The sequence below is a fragment of the Muntiacus reevesi genome, chromosome 2, assembly GCF_963930625.1.
Source record: "Muntiacus reevesi chromosome 2, mMunRee1.1, whole genome shotgun sequence".
Lineage (NCBI taxonomy): Eukaryota > Metazoa > Chordata > Mammalia > Artiodactyla > Cervidae > Muntiacus > Muntiacus reevesi.
In genome coordinates this window covers 59,846,384-59,865,352 of record NC_089250.1, presented here as the reverse complement: position 1 = coordinate 59,865,352, position 18,969 = coordinate 59,846,384, and the positions used below count along the sequence as shown (strand labels likewise).

The window sequence follows — 18,969 nt, the reverse complement described above, 5'->3', positions numbered from 1 at the left end:
AACTCTGGGGTGGGGATCAGCAATACGTGTTTTAATGAGCCTTCCAGGAGATTCTGATGCATGCTAAAGTTTGGGAACCACTGCCATAAATAAACTTAATAGATGGGTAATGGACTAGGAGAAGATGTTTATAACAACAATATCCAACAAGGGATTAAAATTTAAAAGGTATTAGCTACTCCTGCAAATCAACAAGAAAAAGACAGGAAACCCAAAAGATAATGGGAAAAAGATATGAACAGACAATACTGAAGGGGAAGCCTAAATGCCGAATAAGTATAGGAGGAGGTTCTGAATCTCAGGGTTAAAAGAGAAATGCAATTTAAAGCAATATGATGTCACCTTACACCCAAATAGGCAAAAGGTTACAAAGTCAGATGATGGAAAAGTTGCTGAAAATGTGGGGAGACAGTATCCTTCACACACTACTGGTGCAGCTATTCTAGTGACTTTTAGCAAAAATGAAAACATATATACCCTATGATCTACTCTTGGGTATAGAGCCCAAAGAAATTTTCACACAGCCCCACAAGGGTCATGCACAAAGATGTTCATCACAGTGTGGTTTATGGTAAGAGGAAATTGGAAGCAACCTGAGTGTCCATCAGTGGATGCTCAGCTTGGAATATTTGCAGTGGTTGGATGTACTAACTTAGGTTTTTACGCAGGAAGGAAACAACAGAATGAGTTTCTTACACAATACCATTTATGTAATGTAAACATACACACAAGACATTATACATTTTATGTCCAGGGACATATATCAACACATAGAGATGGGTACCCATGGTGGGGAGAAGGATTGTGGAGATGTGTAGATGAAGTTTGGGGAATATAAAACAAAGTAAGACATCAGTTCAGTTTAGTCAATCGTGTCTGACTCTTTGCGATCCCATAGACTGCAGCACGCCAAGCTTCCCTGTCTATCACCAAATCCCAGAGCTTGCTCAAACTCATGTCCATTGAGTCGGTGATCAGAAGGGCCTTTTGTGGATCAGTTATGATGGGATAGTCATTTGCCATGAACTGAATATGAAGCAGGGAACTTGCTGAATCCAAGCCCTAGTAATAATAATGATATTACTTTAACAATGGCGATAATAGTATCTACCTCATGGTAAGTACTTTGTGTCTGGCCATGTAAGGTTCTACAGATAAATTTTAGCTCTTCCAGGTAATTCTCTTGCCTCTTCTGAGGGCTTCTTTCAGCCTCTGAGCCTTTACTGAGGCTGTGCAAGTCTTGTCTTTATGCTGACTTTTCTCCCCCTCCAATTCTATCTTCAGATTTCTTTGACTATCTGAGATGCGATGGCTAGCCTGCAGAATCTTTTCATTTGAACTTTGAGCATGGAGTCATGCTGTAATAGAGCTGTGAGGGGCAAGTCCTATTTTCTCCTCCCAAGCTCTGAGTTCCCTGAGGGTCTTCCTACATCTCACGCTCACCTCAGTTCATGTCCCGTTGCACACAGGTAAAGACAGGTAAACTGAGTCAGAAAGTGTTCGATGTGGAAGGGAACAGCATTTATTGAACACATATCATGTGTTAGACCTACCACTAAGGTCTTGACCACCAGTAATCCCTATGACCCCCTTGTGAGGTGGGTGGGGCAGACTGAGAAAATGGGAGAGGCGAGAGGCTCGGACACCTATCAGACAGGGAGCCTAGCCTGTCCCGCTCCGATTGCAAGATCTGAACAAGTAACTTGTTCAGAGCCTTAGGGTCGGGGCTGGGACCCAGATCATGCACCTCTGGGTCGACTCTTGGTAGAAAGAAACCTCTATTAGATCTAAAGATCTAAGTCCATCTGCAAAGGGGAGACCCTGCCTCTTAGAGCTTTAGAAAGACCCTCTGCATGATTTAGTATGGCCAGCGTGAGGTATTATCTAAGGGGAATCAGGAGACTCCCTCCAGTTTCTTCTCTCGAACCTCAGTTTCTCAAACTGTAAAAGAGGAAAAGAGGTCTCTAGGCTCGGGGAATTCTTTTCTCAACCGGCCAGCAGGTGGAGCACACTCTCCACCCCTCGCTTGGCCTCCAGAAAGTTGCGGAGTCTCGAGTGTCCAGAGGCCGAACCCTCGAGAGAAGTTCGCCGCCCACCTCGGCCGGCAGAGGGAGCTGCTGAGCTCCGGTTAGGGTCCCGTCCCCTGCAGGACATTCTCGGTACTGCAGGGACCAGAGCTGGGGGCCCGGTAGGGACAGACCCCCGCTCTCCCGCCCCCCGCCCCGGAGCGCGGAGCCCCAGGTTGGGTTCTGGGGAGGGGATCCTGGGGATGGAGTAGCACAGACAGGGGCGCGGGAGACTCAGAGGCGGGGGTGCGGGGCCACCCCTTGCCCGCCCTCTGCATGGAGGGCGGCAGAGGCTACAGGTAGTTGTCCTCGGCCGCGTCGCCCCCGCCCGGGGAGTCCCGGGCCTCTTCGTCCGTGCTTTCGTCATCGTCGGGGGCCAGCGCCTCGATGTCGTGCGTTATGTCTGTCAGCAGCCGGTGGAAGGCCTGCGCCTCCGGCCGCTGGGCGCCGTCGTAGCTGCGCACCGCAGACGCCGACGCGGAGCTCATGCTGCGCTTGATGCGGCCGAAGCTGTCGGTGAGGATGCCGCCCTCGCGGATGCCCACGCCTTCCAGGAAGCCTTCGAAGTAGCCGACGTCCTGGTCCGGGATGAAGGGCCTCATCCCTGCGGGTCAGAGGACCAGGGTGATTCCTCGGGGTCGGCCCTTCCCCTCCCACCGAGGGATCACCTTCGCTGGAGGGTCAGATGCCCGCCCTGCCACTCGCTGGCTGTGTGGCTTTGCACAACTCCTTGACTCTCTGAGCTGGAGACAGTGCCCCGCACACATTTAAATGCTCACTGCATGTTAGCTATTCTTATCATTATTATTTCGATGGTTATACTTCTATTTATTCGTTATGTGCTGTGCTTAGTCGCTCAGTTGTGTCCCACTCTTTGCGACCCCATGGACTCAATAAGTAGCCTCAATAAGTATTCTGAGCCTTACTGTCCTCACCTGTAAAACGGAGGTAATTGCCCCTGTTCTCCCAGGCTGTGAGGATTAAATAAGGTTCTCAGCACACACTGAGCAGCCCATTTGACTTCAGTTTTACTTCTGTCACTCCTTACTAGCTTTATGACTTATGTACTTTGCTTTTCTAAGCCTCAGCTTTCTCATCTGCAAAATGCAGGCAAGTCATAGGTTCAACTCTCAGAACTGAGGGCCTTCAACTAGATGATCCTTTGGCACATGGTTAACTGTCAAATACATGCTAGCTTATTAAGATGATCATTCCTGGGACTTCCCTGGTGGTCCAGCGGTTAAGGCCTGGTCTTCCAATCAAGGGGTGCAAATTCAATTCCTGGTCTGGAAGCTAATATCACACATGCCTCGGGGCCAACAAAAGCAAAACATAAAAGAGAAGCAATATTGTAACAAACTGAATAAAAACTTAAAAAAAAAAGGATTATCATTCCTCTTTCTGTTATCATTAGCCCTCTTTACTAGCTCCATGACCCTGGACGAGTTCCTTAGCCTCTCTGAACTTCAGATGCCTCATGGGGTAAAATGGGAAGCATCATCCCCTCTCCCAGCTGTGCTGTGAAGGTGAAATGGTTACACCTGTGCTCTCTTTCCCAGCTCTGTGACTGCAGACAAGTCCCTTTCTCTCTCTGCACTTTGGTTTCCTTGTTTGTCTCATGGATCTCGTGATGCTGGCTTTACGGGAGGCTGAAGGGTAAAGAGTGAACACTCCCAGCCTGGGCAGGGGGCTCACCGAGCAGGAGGAACTTGCGCCGGTCTCCGTAGAGCTTCAGCAGGCCTGTGCAGTAGTCCTGGATGGGCAGCCCCAGCCGGTACTCCCGAAGCAGCAGCGCAAATTGCTGGATCTCTGGGGGCCCCAGCTTAGTCCGCAACTGTGGGTGCACCATTTGAAATTACTCCCCTGCCTAAAAGACCCAGAGCTGGGTGTATCCGGCCCAGCCCTCCTCTGAAAAGCTGGCCTCCTGGGGGACATCCAGACCCCTTGGGCTGCATCTAAGAGTGGGATGTGGACTCAAGCTGCCTAATTTCAAATTCTGGCCCCTTTACTGACTAGCTCTGTGATCATGAGCAGATGATAACCTCTTTAACCCATGCTTTCCTCATCCGCAAAGTGAGAATAATGACAGCACTTCCCTCTTGGGTTGTTGAAAGATGAAAGGAGATCATACATTATAGGTGCTCAGAACAGTGCCTAGTATAGACAGCACTCATTGCTAGCTGACATTCGTTAAGGTCTTTCATGGCTGACTCCATTTACTCTCTGAACATCATACCCTGCCTTGACCTCTGAGGTCTTACACTTCAGTTATGCCCAGGATTGTTCATGATTCCTGAAATACCTGGCCACCCTGCCTGCCCCAGCTCACCGTGACCATGTAATCCTGTAACTGCTCGAGGCCCAGGCCGCTGTGGTCGCTGCTGCTGCAGTGGGAGCCATGGAAAGAAGGTGTGGACGTGCCGCTGTAACACGCTTCAAATGTGTCCTGGGAGCTGTTGCTGCAGGAACAGAAGGAAGGGGCCTCACTCCCCCTCTCCAGCTCCTCTCCATGCGGTAGGCTGAAGGTGGGAGGGGACAGCCACCCATGCCCTGGGACTGAGCCCTCCTCCTGGACCCCATTTTGGCCCTCGAGGTCTCCTGTGATCTGGCCCTGCACCACCTCTCAAGCCTTGTCTCACCCTTGCGGCTTAGGCTCAGGCCACCTTGTCTTCTTGCTTTTCTGATACTCCAAGTACCTCCTCACCTCTGGGCCTTTGCACATGCTATTACCTCGGCCTGGAATGCCTCTCTTTCCCTGTTGTTTGCTCAGCTAACTCTTCTTCATCATTGGATTTTAAAAGTCACCTCCTTGGGAGAGTTCTCCCTGATCCCTCCCGACCGGGTTAGACCCTCTGTCCAATATGATCACAAAGTCTGTAAGTCTACCCACAACACGGAGGCCTTTCCAATGCCCCTGTCAAATGTCCTTTTTAGTCACTCTGTCCCTCACATCATCTGTCACAGCCTCAGTGGCCTCCTGGCTGCTCCTCAGCCTTGCCAAGCAGATCCTGCCTCAGCATCCTTGCACCTGCTGTTCCCTCTACCTGGAGTGCTCTTCCCCCTTTTATCCATCAGGTCTCAGCTCAAGTGTCATCACCTTGGAGAGGCCCTTCTGACTCCCCAGGTGAGGCAGGGTTTTTGTAGCCACTCTCTGAGATTCTCGATAGTGTTTCTTAATGTTGATGCTTATTGCTACTAATAATGATTTCGTTGTCTCTTTGCCACACTTGCAAAGCATGCAGGAGCAGGGACCTTGATTTTCTCTGTTTGCTGAGTACCTATTATGTGCCGAGCACAGTTCTCACTCTTGCCTTGCTCCCTCTGTATCCCTAGCACACAGCACAGCACACAGGGATCCTGAGGCAGGATCCGCGTGGTGAGTCTGAGGAGCACCCAGGAGGTCACTGTGGCTGCGACAGAGGGTGTGAGGGACAGAGTGGTTAGAGAGGACATTTGGTGGGGGCATCAGAAAAGCCTCTGTGTCATGGGTAGGTACAGGGTAGGTACTCAATAAAAATTGTTTAAATAAAAGTCAGCCTTGGGCTCTGCCTCCTGGTCTCTACATTGTTCCAGAACCATCATCAATGATTAGCTCCATAGAAGCAGTGTAAGCTTAGTGTGGACTCTAAGCCTACTTGGGTTCAAACCCCAGGCCAACAACTTACTAGCTTCTTGACCTTGTGTCAATTTACTTAACTTCTCTATTTTTCAATTTCTCTAGTTATAAAATGGGATGGTAAAAATTGGTGTCATTGTGAGAAATAGAGGTGTTAGAGTTATGGACTAAGCAATAAATAAACAGTAGTTACTATAATGTTGCTATGTTGATTTTTAAAATGAATTGCATTATAAAATAGTCCTTGGCACATAGCAAGTTCAAAAGTTACTCATTATCATGATTGTTGTCTCTCTAGCATACAGCAGATTGTTTAAGGACTGGCTTAAGGGTACACAGTATTAGGTAAATATGTTGCTGCTTAAAAGGGGGGCGGGGGGGGAGTAGGCATATATCCCGGCAGAGACTTCCCCTTGTCCAGCCAAAGGCTTTAGCAACAGAATTATGGTGACCAATGTGTCTCACTTTCCCTGGGACTTTACTAGTTTTAGTACTGAAACTTCCATGAACTGGGGAACCCCTAAATCCTGAGCAAACTGGGGTGGTTGGTCACCCAAAATGGAAGCCTGGACAATGTTCCCCACTGAGACTTTTTAAAAAACCCTACATTTTCCAGTCCTGCTTACAGCTAGTTGTGCCCATGAGACCACGTTCTGGCTGACAAGATGTAAGCAGAAGCCATCAGGTGGAAATTTTAGCAAAGAATTAAAGACCTGCTGTGATGGTTGGAGCTATAACCATTATTTTGGCCCATGAGGTGATTTGGGGGATGGAAGCAAGTGTTAGGGAGGCTGGAAAGATACGTCTGGGCTCTTGATGACCACAAGGCTGAGAACTCCTGGTCTACTTTATGTAAGAGAGATGGGGAGGGGGAGGAAACTCTTGTTTAAGCGGCTCTTTTTTAGAGTTTTCTATTCCATGAAGCCAAAATGATTTTTGGCATTAGTTGTGATTTTGGCCTCTGCAGGTCAGTGAGTGTCTGGATGACTGGGGAAGAGTGGCAGGGTCCTGTGGACCTAGTTCTGGGTTCTGGCTGCCCTGTCTCTCAGGGGTTCGGATTCTATCAGCTCACCAGAGCCTCAGGCTCAGAGCCCAGTGTCTCAGCACAAACCAAAGTGGAGTCACTCTCCCCCAGCCTCTCTTGCCCACAGGGCCCCGAGAGTGCCCAGAGGAGCAGCCCAGCTCATGCAGGGACAGAAGGGACCAGAGTGGGGCCCCTGGCCAGGGCAGTACCCACAAGGAGCTGCAGCAGCTGAAGTCGGCGTCGTAGGCATAGGTCCCGTCAGTGCGGCAGCTCTCACCTGGGGGCAGCAGACAGAGGGTGGTCAGAGGAGGCAAAGCAGGGACCAATATCCCCGGCTCCCCGAGGCCCCAAGCTCAGCCCCACCCTGGAGTGAAGACGGCAGCTGGAGCGAGGATGGCCTTGTAAGTAATCATACAGGCGTTAGCTTACACTGAGTGAAATAGGCAGCCACTGGAAGATTTTGACCAGGATTCCTGCCCCCACCACCAACCCAGAGACAACCTTGGCCAACCCACCTCTTCCTCCTGGCCCTCACCTTCCCCAAGGTTGGGACAACACCACTGTCCTGCCTACTCATTCATGGGGGCCTTGGGGAGAGCAAGCCAGGGAACAGTTGCAGTAGGGGCTGTAAGCCATATATGTTTGAGAGAGAGAGAGAGAAAAGACCTTTGAGGAGAAGGAGGTCAAAACCATGAGGAGATAAGAGCACCAGGGACAGAGAACTTGCTCTGTACCTGACCCTGTCGTCTCAGTGAATCCAGGTACTGGCCTCCCCCTGCCCATCTTGACTCACTCAGTGGCACTTCCTCAGGACACTCCCCTGACTTTCCAGGTTAGGCTGGTTTCTCATTATACATGTTCATACTAGAGTGTGTGGTTGCATTTTATTTGTGTAACTATTTCCTTTAAAGTAAGTTCTTTTCTTAAAAAAACAAAACAGGATTTCCCTGATAGTCCAGTGGTTGGAAATCCACCTGCTGATATAATGGACATTGGTTTGATCCCTGGTCCGGCAAGATTCCACGCTCTGTGGGGGCCACTAAGACCATGCACCTTGAAGCCTGTGCTCTGCAACAAGAGACATCATCACAATGAGAAGCGTGTGCACCACAGCTAGAGAGTAGCCCCCGCTTGCTGCAACTAGAGAAGGCCCACAAGCAGCAGTAAAGACCAGTGTGGCCAAAAGAATTATTTTTATTTATTTATTTGTGTATACCGGGTCTTCCTTGTGGCACACAGGATCTTTAGTTAAAGCATGTGAAATTTTGGTTGCAACATGTGGAATCTAGTTCTCTGGCCAGGGATTGAACCGGAACCCCTGGATCGGGAGCATAAAGCCCTAGCCATTGAACCACCAGGGAAGTCCTTGTGTAACTATTTAATTACTGTCAGCCGATTTCAGCAATGCAAGCCTCCAAGGAAGGACCGTGTCTGATTTTAGTCACCAGTGCATCCTGGTGATTAGCAGGATCCGACACTCAGGTGTTCAAGAAATATTTGTTGAGCTATTTATTTGTCCATCATCCCTGGGAGAGTCGATGAACTTTCCCAGGGTCTCAATAACCACAGTTCCCACAGAGGAGAGTGCCTCCAGGAGGAAAGAGCCCACTCCCTGTTGCTGGAGCTATGCAAACAGGGAGCACCCTGAGGGGGCCGTGGCTGAGGAAGTTCACTTTGGGGCCTTGAAGGCAGCGTGGAGAGTGAAGCTGCTGCAGATGGAAGCTTTAGAATCAGGTGCACTTGGGTTTGAATTCTGACTCTGTCATTTGCCAGCTGTGTGACCTTGAGACATTTATTGACCACTCTGAGCCTTAATAGCCTCATCCGTTAAAATTGGATTCATAAGCCTCAGACAGTTCTTTCATCCATTCAGAAAATGCGCCTTGAGTGTCTGCCCCTGGTCCTCCATTAGGAACAGGGGACACAGTAGCAAACAGGACAGATGAGGTTGTTAAGAGGATTACAAAACGTGTGGCACTGTGCTTGGCACATAGCTGGTGCTCAACAAATCTCTATTGGTTTCATTTTCATTCCAGCCCTTGACAGCATTCAAGGACCAGTCTTGAAATCTTGGTTTTGACCTAGAGTCCTAGTAGGGCTAGATAGCTCAGTAAACAGACAATGCCTCTGGGACACCAAAATACAAAAGGAGAGACAGTTCACCTCTAAAGGGTTTATTATAAAGCTAGGCTTGAGGTCATTATGAAATTGGACATTTTATTTTAGCTATATATTGGGGGTACACTGTAATTGCTGTAGAAGTCAGGACCCCTAAAGGCTTTTGTTGGCCCCAGTCTTGGGACATATCACTCCCCACCCCACCCCTGACCCCCACCTCCTCTGGCCTTTCGGGATGATTCACAGGAAGGTTGGCCAAGAATCAGAATACTCACTGCGGCTACAGAGCCACGGCCGTTCAGGAGTGGATGTGTAGTGGTAGCCGGCCCGGTCCACGCACTCAATGCTCTGGTCTCCGTAGATGATCTGGAAGACTTGACAGATGAGGGCGCAGGACTCCTCGGCAGCATCCTTGTCCAGAGAGAAGGACAGAGCTCAGTCCTTCTTCCGTGATCAGGATGCCCCTGCTTCCTGAAAACGCAGTGTGAGCGGGCACACGGGGCACACACGCAACTATGGGCAACTTTAGATCCACTCTGAGGTCATTTCCCATCAAAATGATATAGCCATGCTCTGGGTGGCTTTTAAAGAAATAGCCACTTACTGGTCTTTATAGAATCCCATGACAACTCTAACTCTTGTGCTCTGAAACGTACATACATGTACCCCCAATTTATGGGAGAATTATGGGCCACTGAAGCTTATGCTAAATTAAATTAAGTTTACACATAGGAAGCTGAAGCCCAGAGACATAAAGTGATTAGCCAGGACTAGAACCCTGGTCTCCTAATACCTAGGTAAGAGGAGGAAGAATTAAAGGTATGAAAATGTTAGGCTCAACATAGTTACTGTGCCATAGTTAGATGTGAGCTTCCTGGCACCCAGGGCAAAAATGGAAGCAGGATGAATATATAAGCTTCAGTCCCTGATAGAAGGAAGGCATTTAGGTTCTTGGATAAGATTTTTTTGAGATGGCAAATTTGAAGAGGAATTTGCCTCTTTGATTTACCTATTTAAGTAAGAGATACAGAGAGACAACTAATGAAGAGTCCATCTTCATGAAGTCATTTCTTATTTTTTGCTTCTAAAAATGTCAGCCCAGGGTGTAAATTAAAATGTAACCTCAGGACAGGCATTTGGGGATGAGGGAGTGAAACTGTCATTAAACCAGGATTGATCCTTATAATAACCCTATCTAAAGTGGACAGAGAAGAGGGGATCCTTATTTTATGAGAATGGATAAGTGACTCACCTAGGCTCACACAGCAGGCTCATGGTTTTTGTTAATATTGGCACGCAGGTTTTTTGACTCTTAACTCCTATACCCTTCTTGGGACCATGATGCCTCAGATTGGAGGCCAGAGGCTCAGATACTCCCGGAAAACAAGCCTTATTTATTTACTCATTCTACAAATTATTACTTATTTCCACTGTGTGGCAGGCACCGGGATGGGTTCTGGGGTCTCAGAGGTGAATTAGGTAAAGCCTAAAGCCCTCACAGCATAATGGAATAAACAGGGCACACTGGTACCTATGCCTAGAATTGACTTTCTTGGCTCTTTGCCCTGCTGCTTCCTTCTCTCTCTTCCACATTTCAGTGTAAAAGGTACAAACTCACTTTCCCTCTGAAAAATTAATCTCCTTCCACCTTATCATTACAAGTTGCCTGTTTTTTTCTTGGTCCCCATCACAACATACTGTGATATATTATGAACTAATCCACCTACTCAATATATTTATTGAGCAGCTAGGAAATGGCAACTCACTCCAGTATTCTTGCCTGGAGATTCCCATGGACAGAGGAGCCTGGTGGGCTACAGTCCATGGGGTTGCAGAGAGTCGGACATGACTGAAGTGACTTAGCATGAACACACACATATGCCAGGCACTTTTCTGGGTGCCAAGGAAAAATGAGAAAGTGTCTCAAGTCAGCTCCATAGCCTGAGTTTACTGGTTACTATCCACCTTTCTTTCTAAAGAGGCACCATGTCTATTTTGTTCACCACATGGGATTTATATATAGGGGGAGTTCAAAACCCTGGGTCAGAGAAAAAGCTTACAAGTCTCAGGGTTTGAAGGTGTCCGCTAGACACTGAGTTCCCTAAGGGAGGACACTAATTATGTCTTATTCATTTCTGTATCCATGGCACCTAGATCAATGCCTAGCAGAAGCTGGTACTCAATGAACATGGTCAAATAAATAAAAGCAAGGGTGAATGTGCTGGATAAAAGGTGGGGCAAGAATGGCGGGAAATCTTATGCTTTGGGTGATGACCATTGTTACCAAGAGTACAGGCTCTGAACTTTTGGGTCCCAGTGTTGAAATCACCGCCTGCTTCCTGCGTGACCTTGCACAAGTTGCTTAGCCTCTGTGTCTGTTTCCTTCTCTGTAGAATAGGAATGATGGTAACATTTGCCTCTAGGGGTTAACGTGAGAACAAAATGATTAATGCTGGCTTCCTGTCTGGCACAGGTCGGGCACTCAATTCGTGCTGGTGATTACTGTCCTCATGATTGTTACTGTGGTAGTGCGGAGACTGACGACTTTGGGGAAAGAGGAGGGCTGGAGGAGAGATTAGATCAAGTCTGGGCCATTTTGAGCTTTCATTCCTCCGGGACAATAAGGGGGAGGTGTCCTTGAGGTGTCCGGGAACTGTAGGGTAGAAGTCTTTTGCCGTTATGGGCACACAGTACCTGAAATCCTGGATAGTAGGGCCAAAGGAGGGAGAGTAAAAGGGGCGGGGGGACGGGGGAGTGGGGGCGGAGTATTGGGGGAGTGGGGCCGGAGGGTTGGGGGAGGTGGGGGCGGGGGTGAAGACGCGCCCTGGAGGCAGGGTGCAGGGGCGCAGGGTGCCCTCGGGCTCACCCTGTTGGCCACAGCCAGAATGACCAGGTTGCAGTAGGCATCGGGGCTGGGGTCCTGCGGGTCGAGCGGGTTGGGGCCCGGGTGGCGCCGCTCCCAGCTGCCACCGCCGCCGCCCGCCTGCCTCCGCTCCCAGCTGCCGCCTGGCTTGCCCGCGCCGCCGCCGCCGCCTGCGTGCCGCCGCTCCCAGCTGCCGCTGAACGTCTGCCGCCGCTCCCAGCTGCCCGACGCCCGCGCCCCGGCGCGCTGGCGCTCCAGGCTGCCGCCGCCGCCGCCCCCGGCCCGGGCCTCGGCGCCTGCGCCCCCGCCCCACGCCATCCGCCAGTCCAGGCTGCAGATGGTGTGGCGCCGCTCGGTGGTGCCCACCCGCCGCTTCTCGGGCGCCACGCCCGGCGGGCCCGGGTCGCGCCCCGCCCCGCCGGGGCTGGCGTCTACGCCGGCTGGCACCGGGTCCACGCCCAGACCTAGGAGAGGTCGGGTGGCCATCAGAGCAGGAGATCCAGGCTAAGCGCCCCCTCTCCCGAGGCCAGTTGGGGGTCCTGACCCGCCGCTGCGGGATGGGGGTTTGGGAGTGAGTCCCCCGGCCCCTGTGCTCAGGCCGCAGCCCTGGCTTCGAAGTCGGCAGGCCGGACCCCGCCTCATTCCGGGTCCCCGCCTTTGGACCCCGCCCCACCCTCAGGCTCCACCCCTGGATCTGGCCGTTCCCACCCATCCCACCCTATCCAGACGCCCCTCGCCTCGGACCCTGCCGTCTGGTCTGAGTAGTGGTCAGGCTATCGCCTCCCTCTTTACTGTGAACTCTGACCCTGTTCTTGGTTTCGGGAACCTCTCCTTGAGCCCGAGCTTCCCTTCAGCCCCGCCCCTCGCCTCAGGCCCCGCCCCTAGCTTGGCAGGGTCTCACACCTCCCACCTGGTATCTCAGTCGCGAGCTCCGCCCCCCAGTGTAGGGCTCCGCCCCTAAATGAGACTCCGCCTCTTGCCCCAGGTACCCTCCTAGCCTCAGAGCTTTAGTACCCATTAATCACGCCTTCAGGCCTCAGAATTCTGGCTTCTCTATCATTTCCGAGATGGTGGGTCAGGCCGCCCTCCTTCAAGCCTCAACACTGGGCTCCCTCTTCTTGCAAACAGCCGTGCCCTATGCCTAGTCTCGGGGTAGTTTGGTCAGGCCTTTCCATCACCCCATTCCCCAACCTCAGGCCCCGCCCCCGCCCCAGGCCACGCCCATTCCTAGGTGTCGGGCCCGTTCTCTACCCCTTCCCCTCCCCGCCCTGCCCCGCCAGGCCCCGCCCACCGTACCGGTCTTCAGCACCAGCAGGTGCAGAGCGTCGTCCTGCAGGTAGGAGGCGGCGGCAATCTCGTGCGTGGGGATACGCAAGATAAGCTCCTCGTTGTCGCGCCAGGTGAGCAGCAGGCAGCGGGCCGACAGGCTCAGGATGCTGTCCTGCTCCGCCGTGGTCTTCAGCGGCAGCTCCTTCAGCTGCTGCGGGGTGGGTCGGATCTCCTGAGTCCCGGTGGCCACGGGTGGGAAACGTAGGGGACCAGACCCTGTCCTCCCCTCTCCTGGCGCCTCACCCTGGCCGTGTCTAGCAGCTGCAGGAGCTCGTCCCGGCTGGAAGGATTCAGTGAGGAGGTGACCCAGGTGAGGTGGCCCAGGAACTGTATAGAAATGGGACATGGGGTGGTGGTGGGAGAAGGGCAGAGAGAGGTCACCTTGAAGCCGCGGAGGACCCTGACCTCACTGACACCGTGAGGGTAGACTGAGATAGAAATATCTGAATTAACAATAATGGCTTGGTAATAACTGTTATTAAAGCAATCCTAGGAGCCATAGTTCTGCCAGTTTTATGCACTCATTCATCCTTACTTTAAGGATGAGAAAACTAAGGCATAGTCAAAATAAATAACCTGCCCAGTATTATCTATAATAGAAAGGGTGGAACTGGACTCCACACACCAGAACCCACACTCTCACTGCTAGCTTATTTTTTGCTAAAATAAGCTTATTTAATGAGCATACAGTTATTTAACTATGGCAGAAGCAAAGGTCACTGTAATAGCTTGAAAGAACAGGCCACTTGTAATTTCCCACTTGGCCTGAGTGGCTCCTGTTCACCCCAAGCACCCGTGTCAACAGGTCACTGGCCTTCTTTATGATCTTGTTGCAGAAATTAAGTGGGAAGGGAAGAATATTGTATCATTAGGATACAATTTTGACAGAAAAATAAGTAAATAAATCATTCATTCTTACTTATACCTTAATGTTATCACACTTAAATGTCATTAAGTGTAAGAATCAACTTTTTTCATTATTTTTAGTTTTATTCTTACAGGTGAATTCTACCAATCATACCATTTCTCTTATTCTCTATAAAGCTTCAGTCCTCCGTTTTTTAAGTGGAATTGTTAGCTTTTCCATTTATAGAGTTGCCAGATAAAATACAAGATGCCAATTAAATTTGGTTTTCATGTAAACAACTAATTTTTTAGTTTGTTTTTAAAATAATTTTAGTCTCATGTAACATTGGGGATATATTAATATGAAAAAATACTCATTGCCTACCTGAAATTCAAATTTTTAATAAAAACTTTATTGAAGTATAATTGATTTACAATGCTTCAGGTATACAGTCAAGTGATTCAGCTGTATACTATATAATATATATATTCTTTTTCATATTCTTTTCCATCTTAGGTTATTTCAAAATATCAACTATATTTCCCTGTGTTATACAATATTTTTGTTGTTTATCTATTTTATATATAGTTGTTTATCTATTTTATATATAGTAGTGTGTGTATGTGTTAATCTCAAATTCCTAATTTATCCCTCCCCCTACCAAAATTTAAATTTAACTGGGTGCCTGTTTTTGCTAAATCTGACCCTCCTACCCCCATATCGATCTTCATTGGGTAATGAGGATTCTCCACTGCTCCTTCATGGTGTGCATGAAATAGAAGTAAAGCCCTTGAGTTGGCCCAAGTCCCTGTGACTTGCAGAACTGGCTTCCTTTAATCTGGACACCATCCAAGTAGCAGTAATGTCACTGCAGTAAAATCTCACAAGATGGACTGGCTTTTCAGTGCACAGGGCACCTTCCCATCTGCTCTGCCCCTGGGGTAGACTTTGAGCCCCATGTTGAGATGGGAACATTGAGGCTGATCAGATGGAGGTCACTTGCTGAGGGTTCCCAGCATAATGCACGTGCAAGCCTGGGTTGACTCCAGGTCTCTTCCCCTAAGCCTCCCCTGTGTAAACAAGGCTGGTCATAGGCTGGTGGGCAGGAGAGGTAAAGTCTTTCCTGATGGGATCCAGAACACGCCACCCTAAAATATGGCACCTCAGCACATTGACTATTTTAAGCTGAAGGAGTCAGAGGAAAGGATAGAAACAGGAAGGTCATTCAGAATTCCCCTGCATCATCCTTCTTCCCTGAAAGCAGGAGATAAGTCTCTCTGGTGAAAGGTACCCTCTTTTCAGAGTACCAGCAGGAAGGGAGACCTCCTTATCACCAGAGACAGGGAACTTAGGGCCGAGAAGTCTGTATAAACAAGCCTTGTTCCTCCTTTACCATATACTACCCCTACTGCGAACTCCTTTGCCTTGTCAATTCTTCACAGATTTATTGTTTCTTTGTCAAAAATGTATAAAAGATTCCTGCTCTAGTCACTTCTCAGGGTCTTCCATTCTCTCCCTGAACGTTCTCATGTACATGTGAAAATTTAATAAAATGTGCATGCTTTTCTCCAGTTAATCTTTGTTCAGTTTAAATTTCAGGTACAGCCAGGGACCCTAAGAGGGTTGAGGGAAACGTTCCCCCTAATCTGTTGTCCCCATATCCTTCCCACCCCTCCCCTCTCATCCCACGCATACCTTGACCTCTTTCTCCAGATAGTCACAGAGCAGAATCTGAGGGTCGATGAGGTAGTCGGGGGGATAGAGGGGCATCGAGTGCAGGGGACGGCGGCTCACACTGCTCCGACAGGCTGCCCGGCGCGCAGCCTTAGGGAACACCAGCCTCCGGATGGGGGACACAAAGCCCTGGAGGAGGCAAGGGCATGGGGGTAAAAGCAGTAATAATAGCCACTGACTTGGTCTTCTCCAGCACCAGCACTTAGACGCAGCCTTTTACTTATATGATCTAATTGAATTCTGACAAAAACACTGCAGAGAGGGGCAGGTTACCTCTGTAATTTCCATTTTACAGATGGAGAAACTGAGCCTCAGAGAGAGCTAGTAAGGTTACCAGCTAGTGGCTGTAGAACCAATAGTTCACCCTGGGCAGTCTGGCTCCAAACCTTCATTCTAAATATCCAGATGAGGGAGTTTGGGGGAGAATGGATACATGTCTATGTATGGCTGAGTCCCTTCGCTGTTTGCCTGAAACTATCACAACATTGTTAATTGGCTAACCCCAACACAAAATTAAAAGTTTAAAAAAATAAACACCCAGGTGACAGTAGGAACCTACTCAGGCTGGGTCAAGTATAGAAAAATATTAACATCCAGTTTGGCTGAATGGTAGGTGCATAGGTATTTATTAAGCTATTTTCTGTGCTTTCCTCGATATTAGAAATGCTTGATTTCTAATTAATAATACTGTAGCATAATCCAGTGGGCACCTGCATAAAGATGGCCTGGATCTAGATTGAAGAAGCAAATTCTAGGGCCTCAACCCAGCCCAACAGAATTTAAATTCCCAGGAAAGTGTGAGCACTGATTTAGAACAGTGGTTCTCAGTGTGTGGTTCCTGGGTCTCCACCACCAGCAGTAGCAGCATCTCCTGGGAATTTAAGAGAAATGTACATTCTTGTGCTCCATCCCAGACCTATTGGATCAGAAACTGGGATGAGACCCCCACAATCTGTGTTTTAACAAGCACCCCAGGTGATTCTGATGCCCAATTCAAGTTTTACAATCAGTTATCATGGAGCCTGGATTAAGTACAAGGAAGCTCTGAGGAATGAGATCAAGCAATCTGGGAACAGGCATTCCAAGAAGAGGGCACAGCATGTGCAAAACCCTGGGGGCTGCAAGGGCTGGATGAGCACAAGCCTGGGGAAGATGTATTATAGCCATTTCGCTGTAGCCAAAGGATGAGATGAACAAGTCATAGAGGGCTTAAATGTTGGCTGTGGAGCCAGGACTTTACCCCGTGTATGGGAGTATGTGTGTATGCCTGAGTGGACCGGGCAAGTAATTGTTTTGTCTGTGGCCCTGAATGGTCCAGCCTTGCCCACTTCTCCAACTTCATCTCACTGCCCCTCACTCCTGTCCTCTGGTTCTAGGGCCATCTTTCTGTTCTTCCTACGTGCTATATTCCTTCCTCCCATGGAGGGGCTTTGCACACACTGTTTCCCTGCCTGAAACACTCTTTCCTACCCCCTTTCCTTCCACCTATCAGCTCAGGCTGACCAGTCTAAGGTTTAACATTCTCCCAGCACTGCATATGGAGCCTTTTGTGCAATTTTACATTAATTGCTTTAAAAAAAATTAATAGCTGTCTCCCCCACTAGGCTGTGAGCTCCAGGGAGGGAGCAGGGACCTTGTCTGACTTTGCTCACAGGGCATCATCACCAGCACCAGGCGTGGTGCCTGGCACATAATATGTACTGAATAAATATCTGTAGAAGGAAGGAACCAAGACCAACAAGCACCTATGTCTTGGCTCCCTTCGGAGCTCTCATAATTCACATTTTCAAACAGTTGGATCTTGGTTTCCTGGGGGAGGAGGGCTCGGTGGGGATGGGGGTGGGAGTTGGAAGCCCAGAGGCTTCCTGGACCTCAAAGACAAACAGGTGAGATGCCCAGAGAACCAGATTAGAAAATTTCTGAGAGTCAGGAAGAAGTAAAGATCTGGGGCGTTGGGGTGTGACCCTCAGGCTGAGGCCTTTGGAGCAGAACTGGTCCCTGTATAAAGATGGGGAGAGGGCAGGCTCAGCTAGAACCTGGCAGGAGGAGAAGGTAGGTGTCCCAAGCCCAGATAGGCCGCCTCATAGCACAGACTTGCCCTGTCTGAGGTCCTTCTCTCTGATGAGGCAAGGAGCAGGGGAATGGGTTTGCTGGATGTCCGTTTTTCTGTCTGTCCTTCGGTCTGAGAAACTTCCTGAGGAACACCAGGGAAGCAAGTTGGGAGTATCTCCCAGACTCATCTGGCTGGCTGGATTTTCCTAGAAGGTATCTGTCCGTCTGTTTTTTCCTGGGATGGCAGAGGCCACTAAGAGCAGGGAGACTGGTTAGAGACTTTGAGCCCAAATGTCTGGCTGCCCAAGGGTGGAGAGGAAGGTCTTTCCAAATAAGAAGAAAGGTGCTCCTGACGCCACTCACTGCCCATCACCCCACCCCCAGGCTTCTCATTTCTCTAACTCCGGGGACACTTCTCTACCCCGAGCCCTTTCCAAACCCCCACCTACCTTTTTCCCTTTCTTGACTTCATATTCCATGGTGAAGCGTCCCCTCCGCTCCTGCCACTCTCCTGGCCACCCCTCCACCTTCTCCCCCCACGCAGTTCCTTTGTTCTTTTTCCTGCCTGGTCGGAAACTCCACCAGCCCCAGAGTTCCTGCCCCTCCCGTCTGATAGTGAGCGGCCGGGTGAGGGGTGGATGAAGGATGCAGCCTTGGGACCCTCCAGCTGGACAGTGGAAGCCCAGTCAGAGCAACAGACCAGGGAGAAAACCCCAAGATCTCCAGCCCGCAGGCTTGCTACGGAGGAGGCTTGGGAACTGACTAAGGCTGGGAAGAGTCCTCTGAATTTAGAGGCAGAAAATCCCAGATCCCACCCCCACTTCTGCCACTGATCTTGCTGTGTGACCTTGGCAAGGCAGGTGAGTTCCCCTTTTCACAGCCTGTTTCCCCCTCCCTTTTATAAATTAGGGGTAAACATTGCCTTCCTCTGTAGGCTGCTGAGGTGAGAAAAAAATGAAAGAGTGGGTGGGCAAATGCTTCATAAACTATGGAATATTGTGTGAAAGCAAGTTATGATTTTAAGAATTAACCATTACCAATATTAAGAGAGGGCTTCAGAGATAGGCCACTTGAGTTTGAATCCTGGTTTTGCCACTTACTAGGGTTATGACCTTGGGTCTGTAACCTCTTGTGCCTCCATTTCCCCATTTGTAAAATGGGCACAATGCCAGCCTGACCCTCAGAGTGACCTTGTAAGAATTAAACTCATTTAGAAAAACTCCTGGAACACGTGAAGTACTCAATAAACATTAACTCTTCACCTATCTGTGTGTCTGTGTGTTCTGGGCTGTTTTACTGTCTCTTGAGAGAATAATAGTA

At 49.6% G+C, this 18,969-nt stretch overlaps 1 protein-coding gene across 2 annotated transcripts; it reads right to left on the bottom strand.

The window, feature by feature from the left end:
- Window positions 1–688: 688 nt before the first annotated feature.
- CCM2L (CCM2 like scaffold protein) lies at window positions 689–18,181 on the bottom strand. 2 transcript variants are annotated; one of them, XM_065921808.1, is made up of 10 exons: window positions 18,099–18,181; window positions 15,559–15,726; window positions 13,260–13,343; window positions 12,984–13,167; window positions 11,691–12,151; window positions 9,100–9,235; window positions 6,920–6,983; window positions 4,396–4,525; window positions 3,762–3,900; window positions 689–2,670 (listed from the first exon to the last, which is right to left on the bottom strand). In XM_065921808.1, exons 1-10 carry the CDS (start codon window positions 18,126–18,128, stop codon window positions 2,360–2,362), a joined length of 1,707 nt encoding a protein of 568 aa, XP_065777880.1. In that variant the 5' UTR covers window positions 18,129–18,181; the 3' UTR covers window positions 689–2,359. The 2 variants fall into 2 exon arrangements, with proteins under 2 accessions (XP_065777880.1, XP_065777881.1); XM_065921809.1 differs by lacking the exon at window positions 689–2,670 and adding an exon at window positions 3,243–3,375.
- Between the last annotated feature and the right edge of the window lie 788 nt (window positions 18,182–18,969).

Excerpts from the sequence above, each read along its gene's own strand:
- CCM2L (XM_065921808.1), bottom strand. The coding sequence starts at position 18,128 with ATGGAATATGAAGTCAAGAAAGGGAAAAAG. Across the intron at positions 15,727-18,098 it reads AAGTCAAGAAAGGGAAAAAG|GGCTTTGTGTCCCCCATCCG; the intron begins GTAGGTGGGGGT and ends TGCCTCCTCCAG. Across the intron at positions 13,344-15,558 it reads ATCTGGAGAAAGAGGTCAAG|TTCCTGGGCCACCTCACCTG; the intron begins GTATGCGTGGGA and ends ATTTCTATACAG.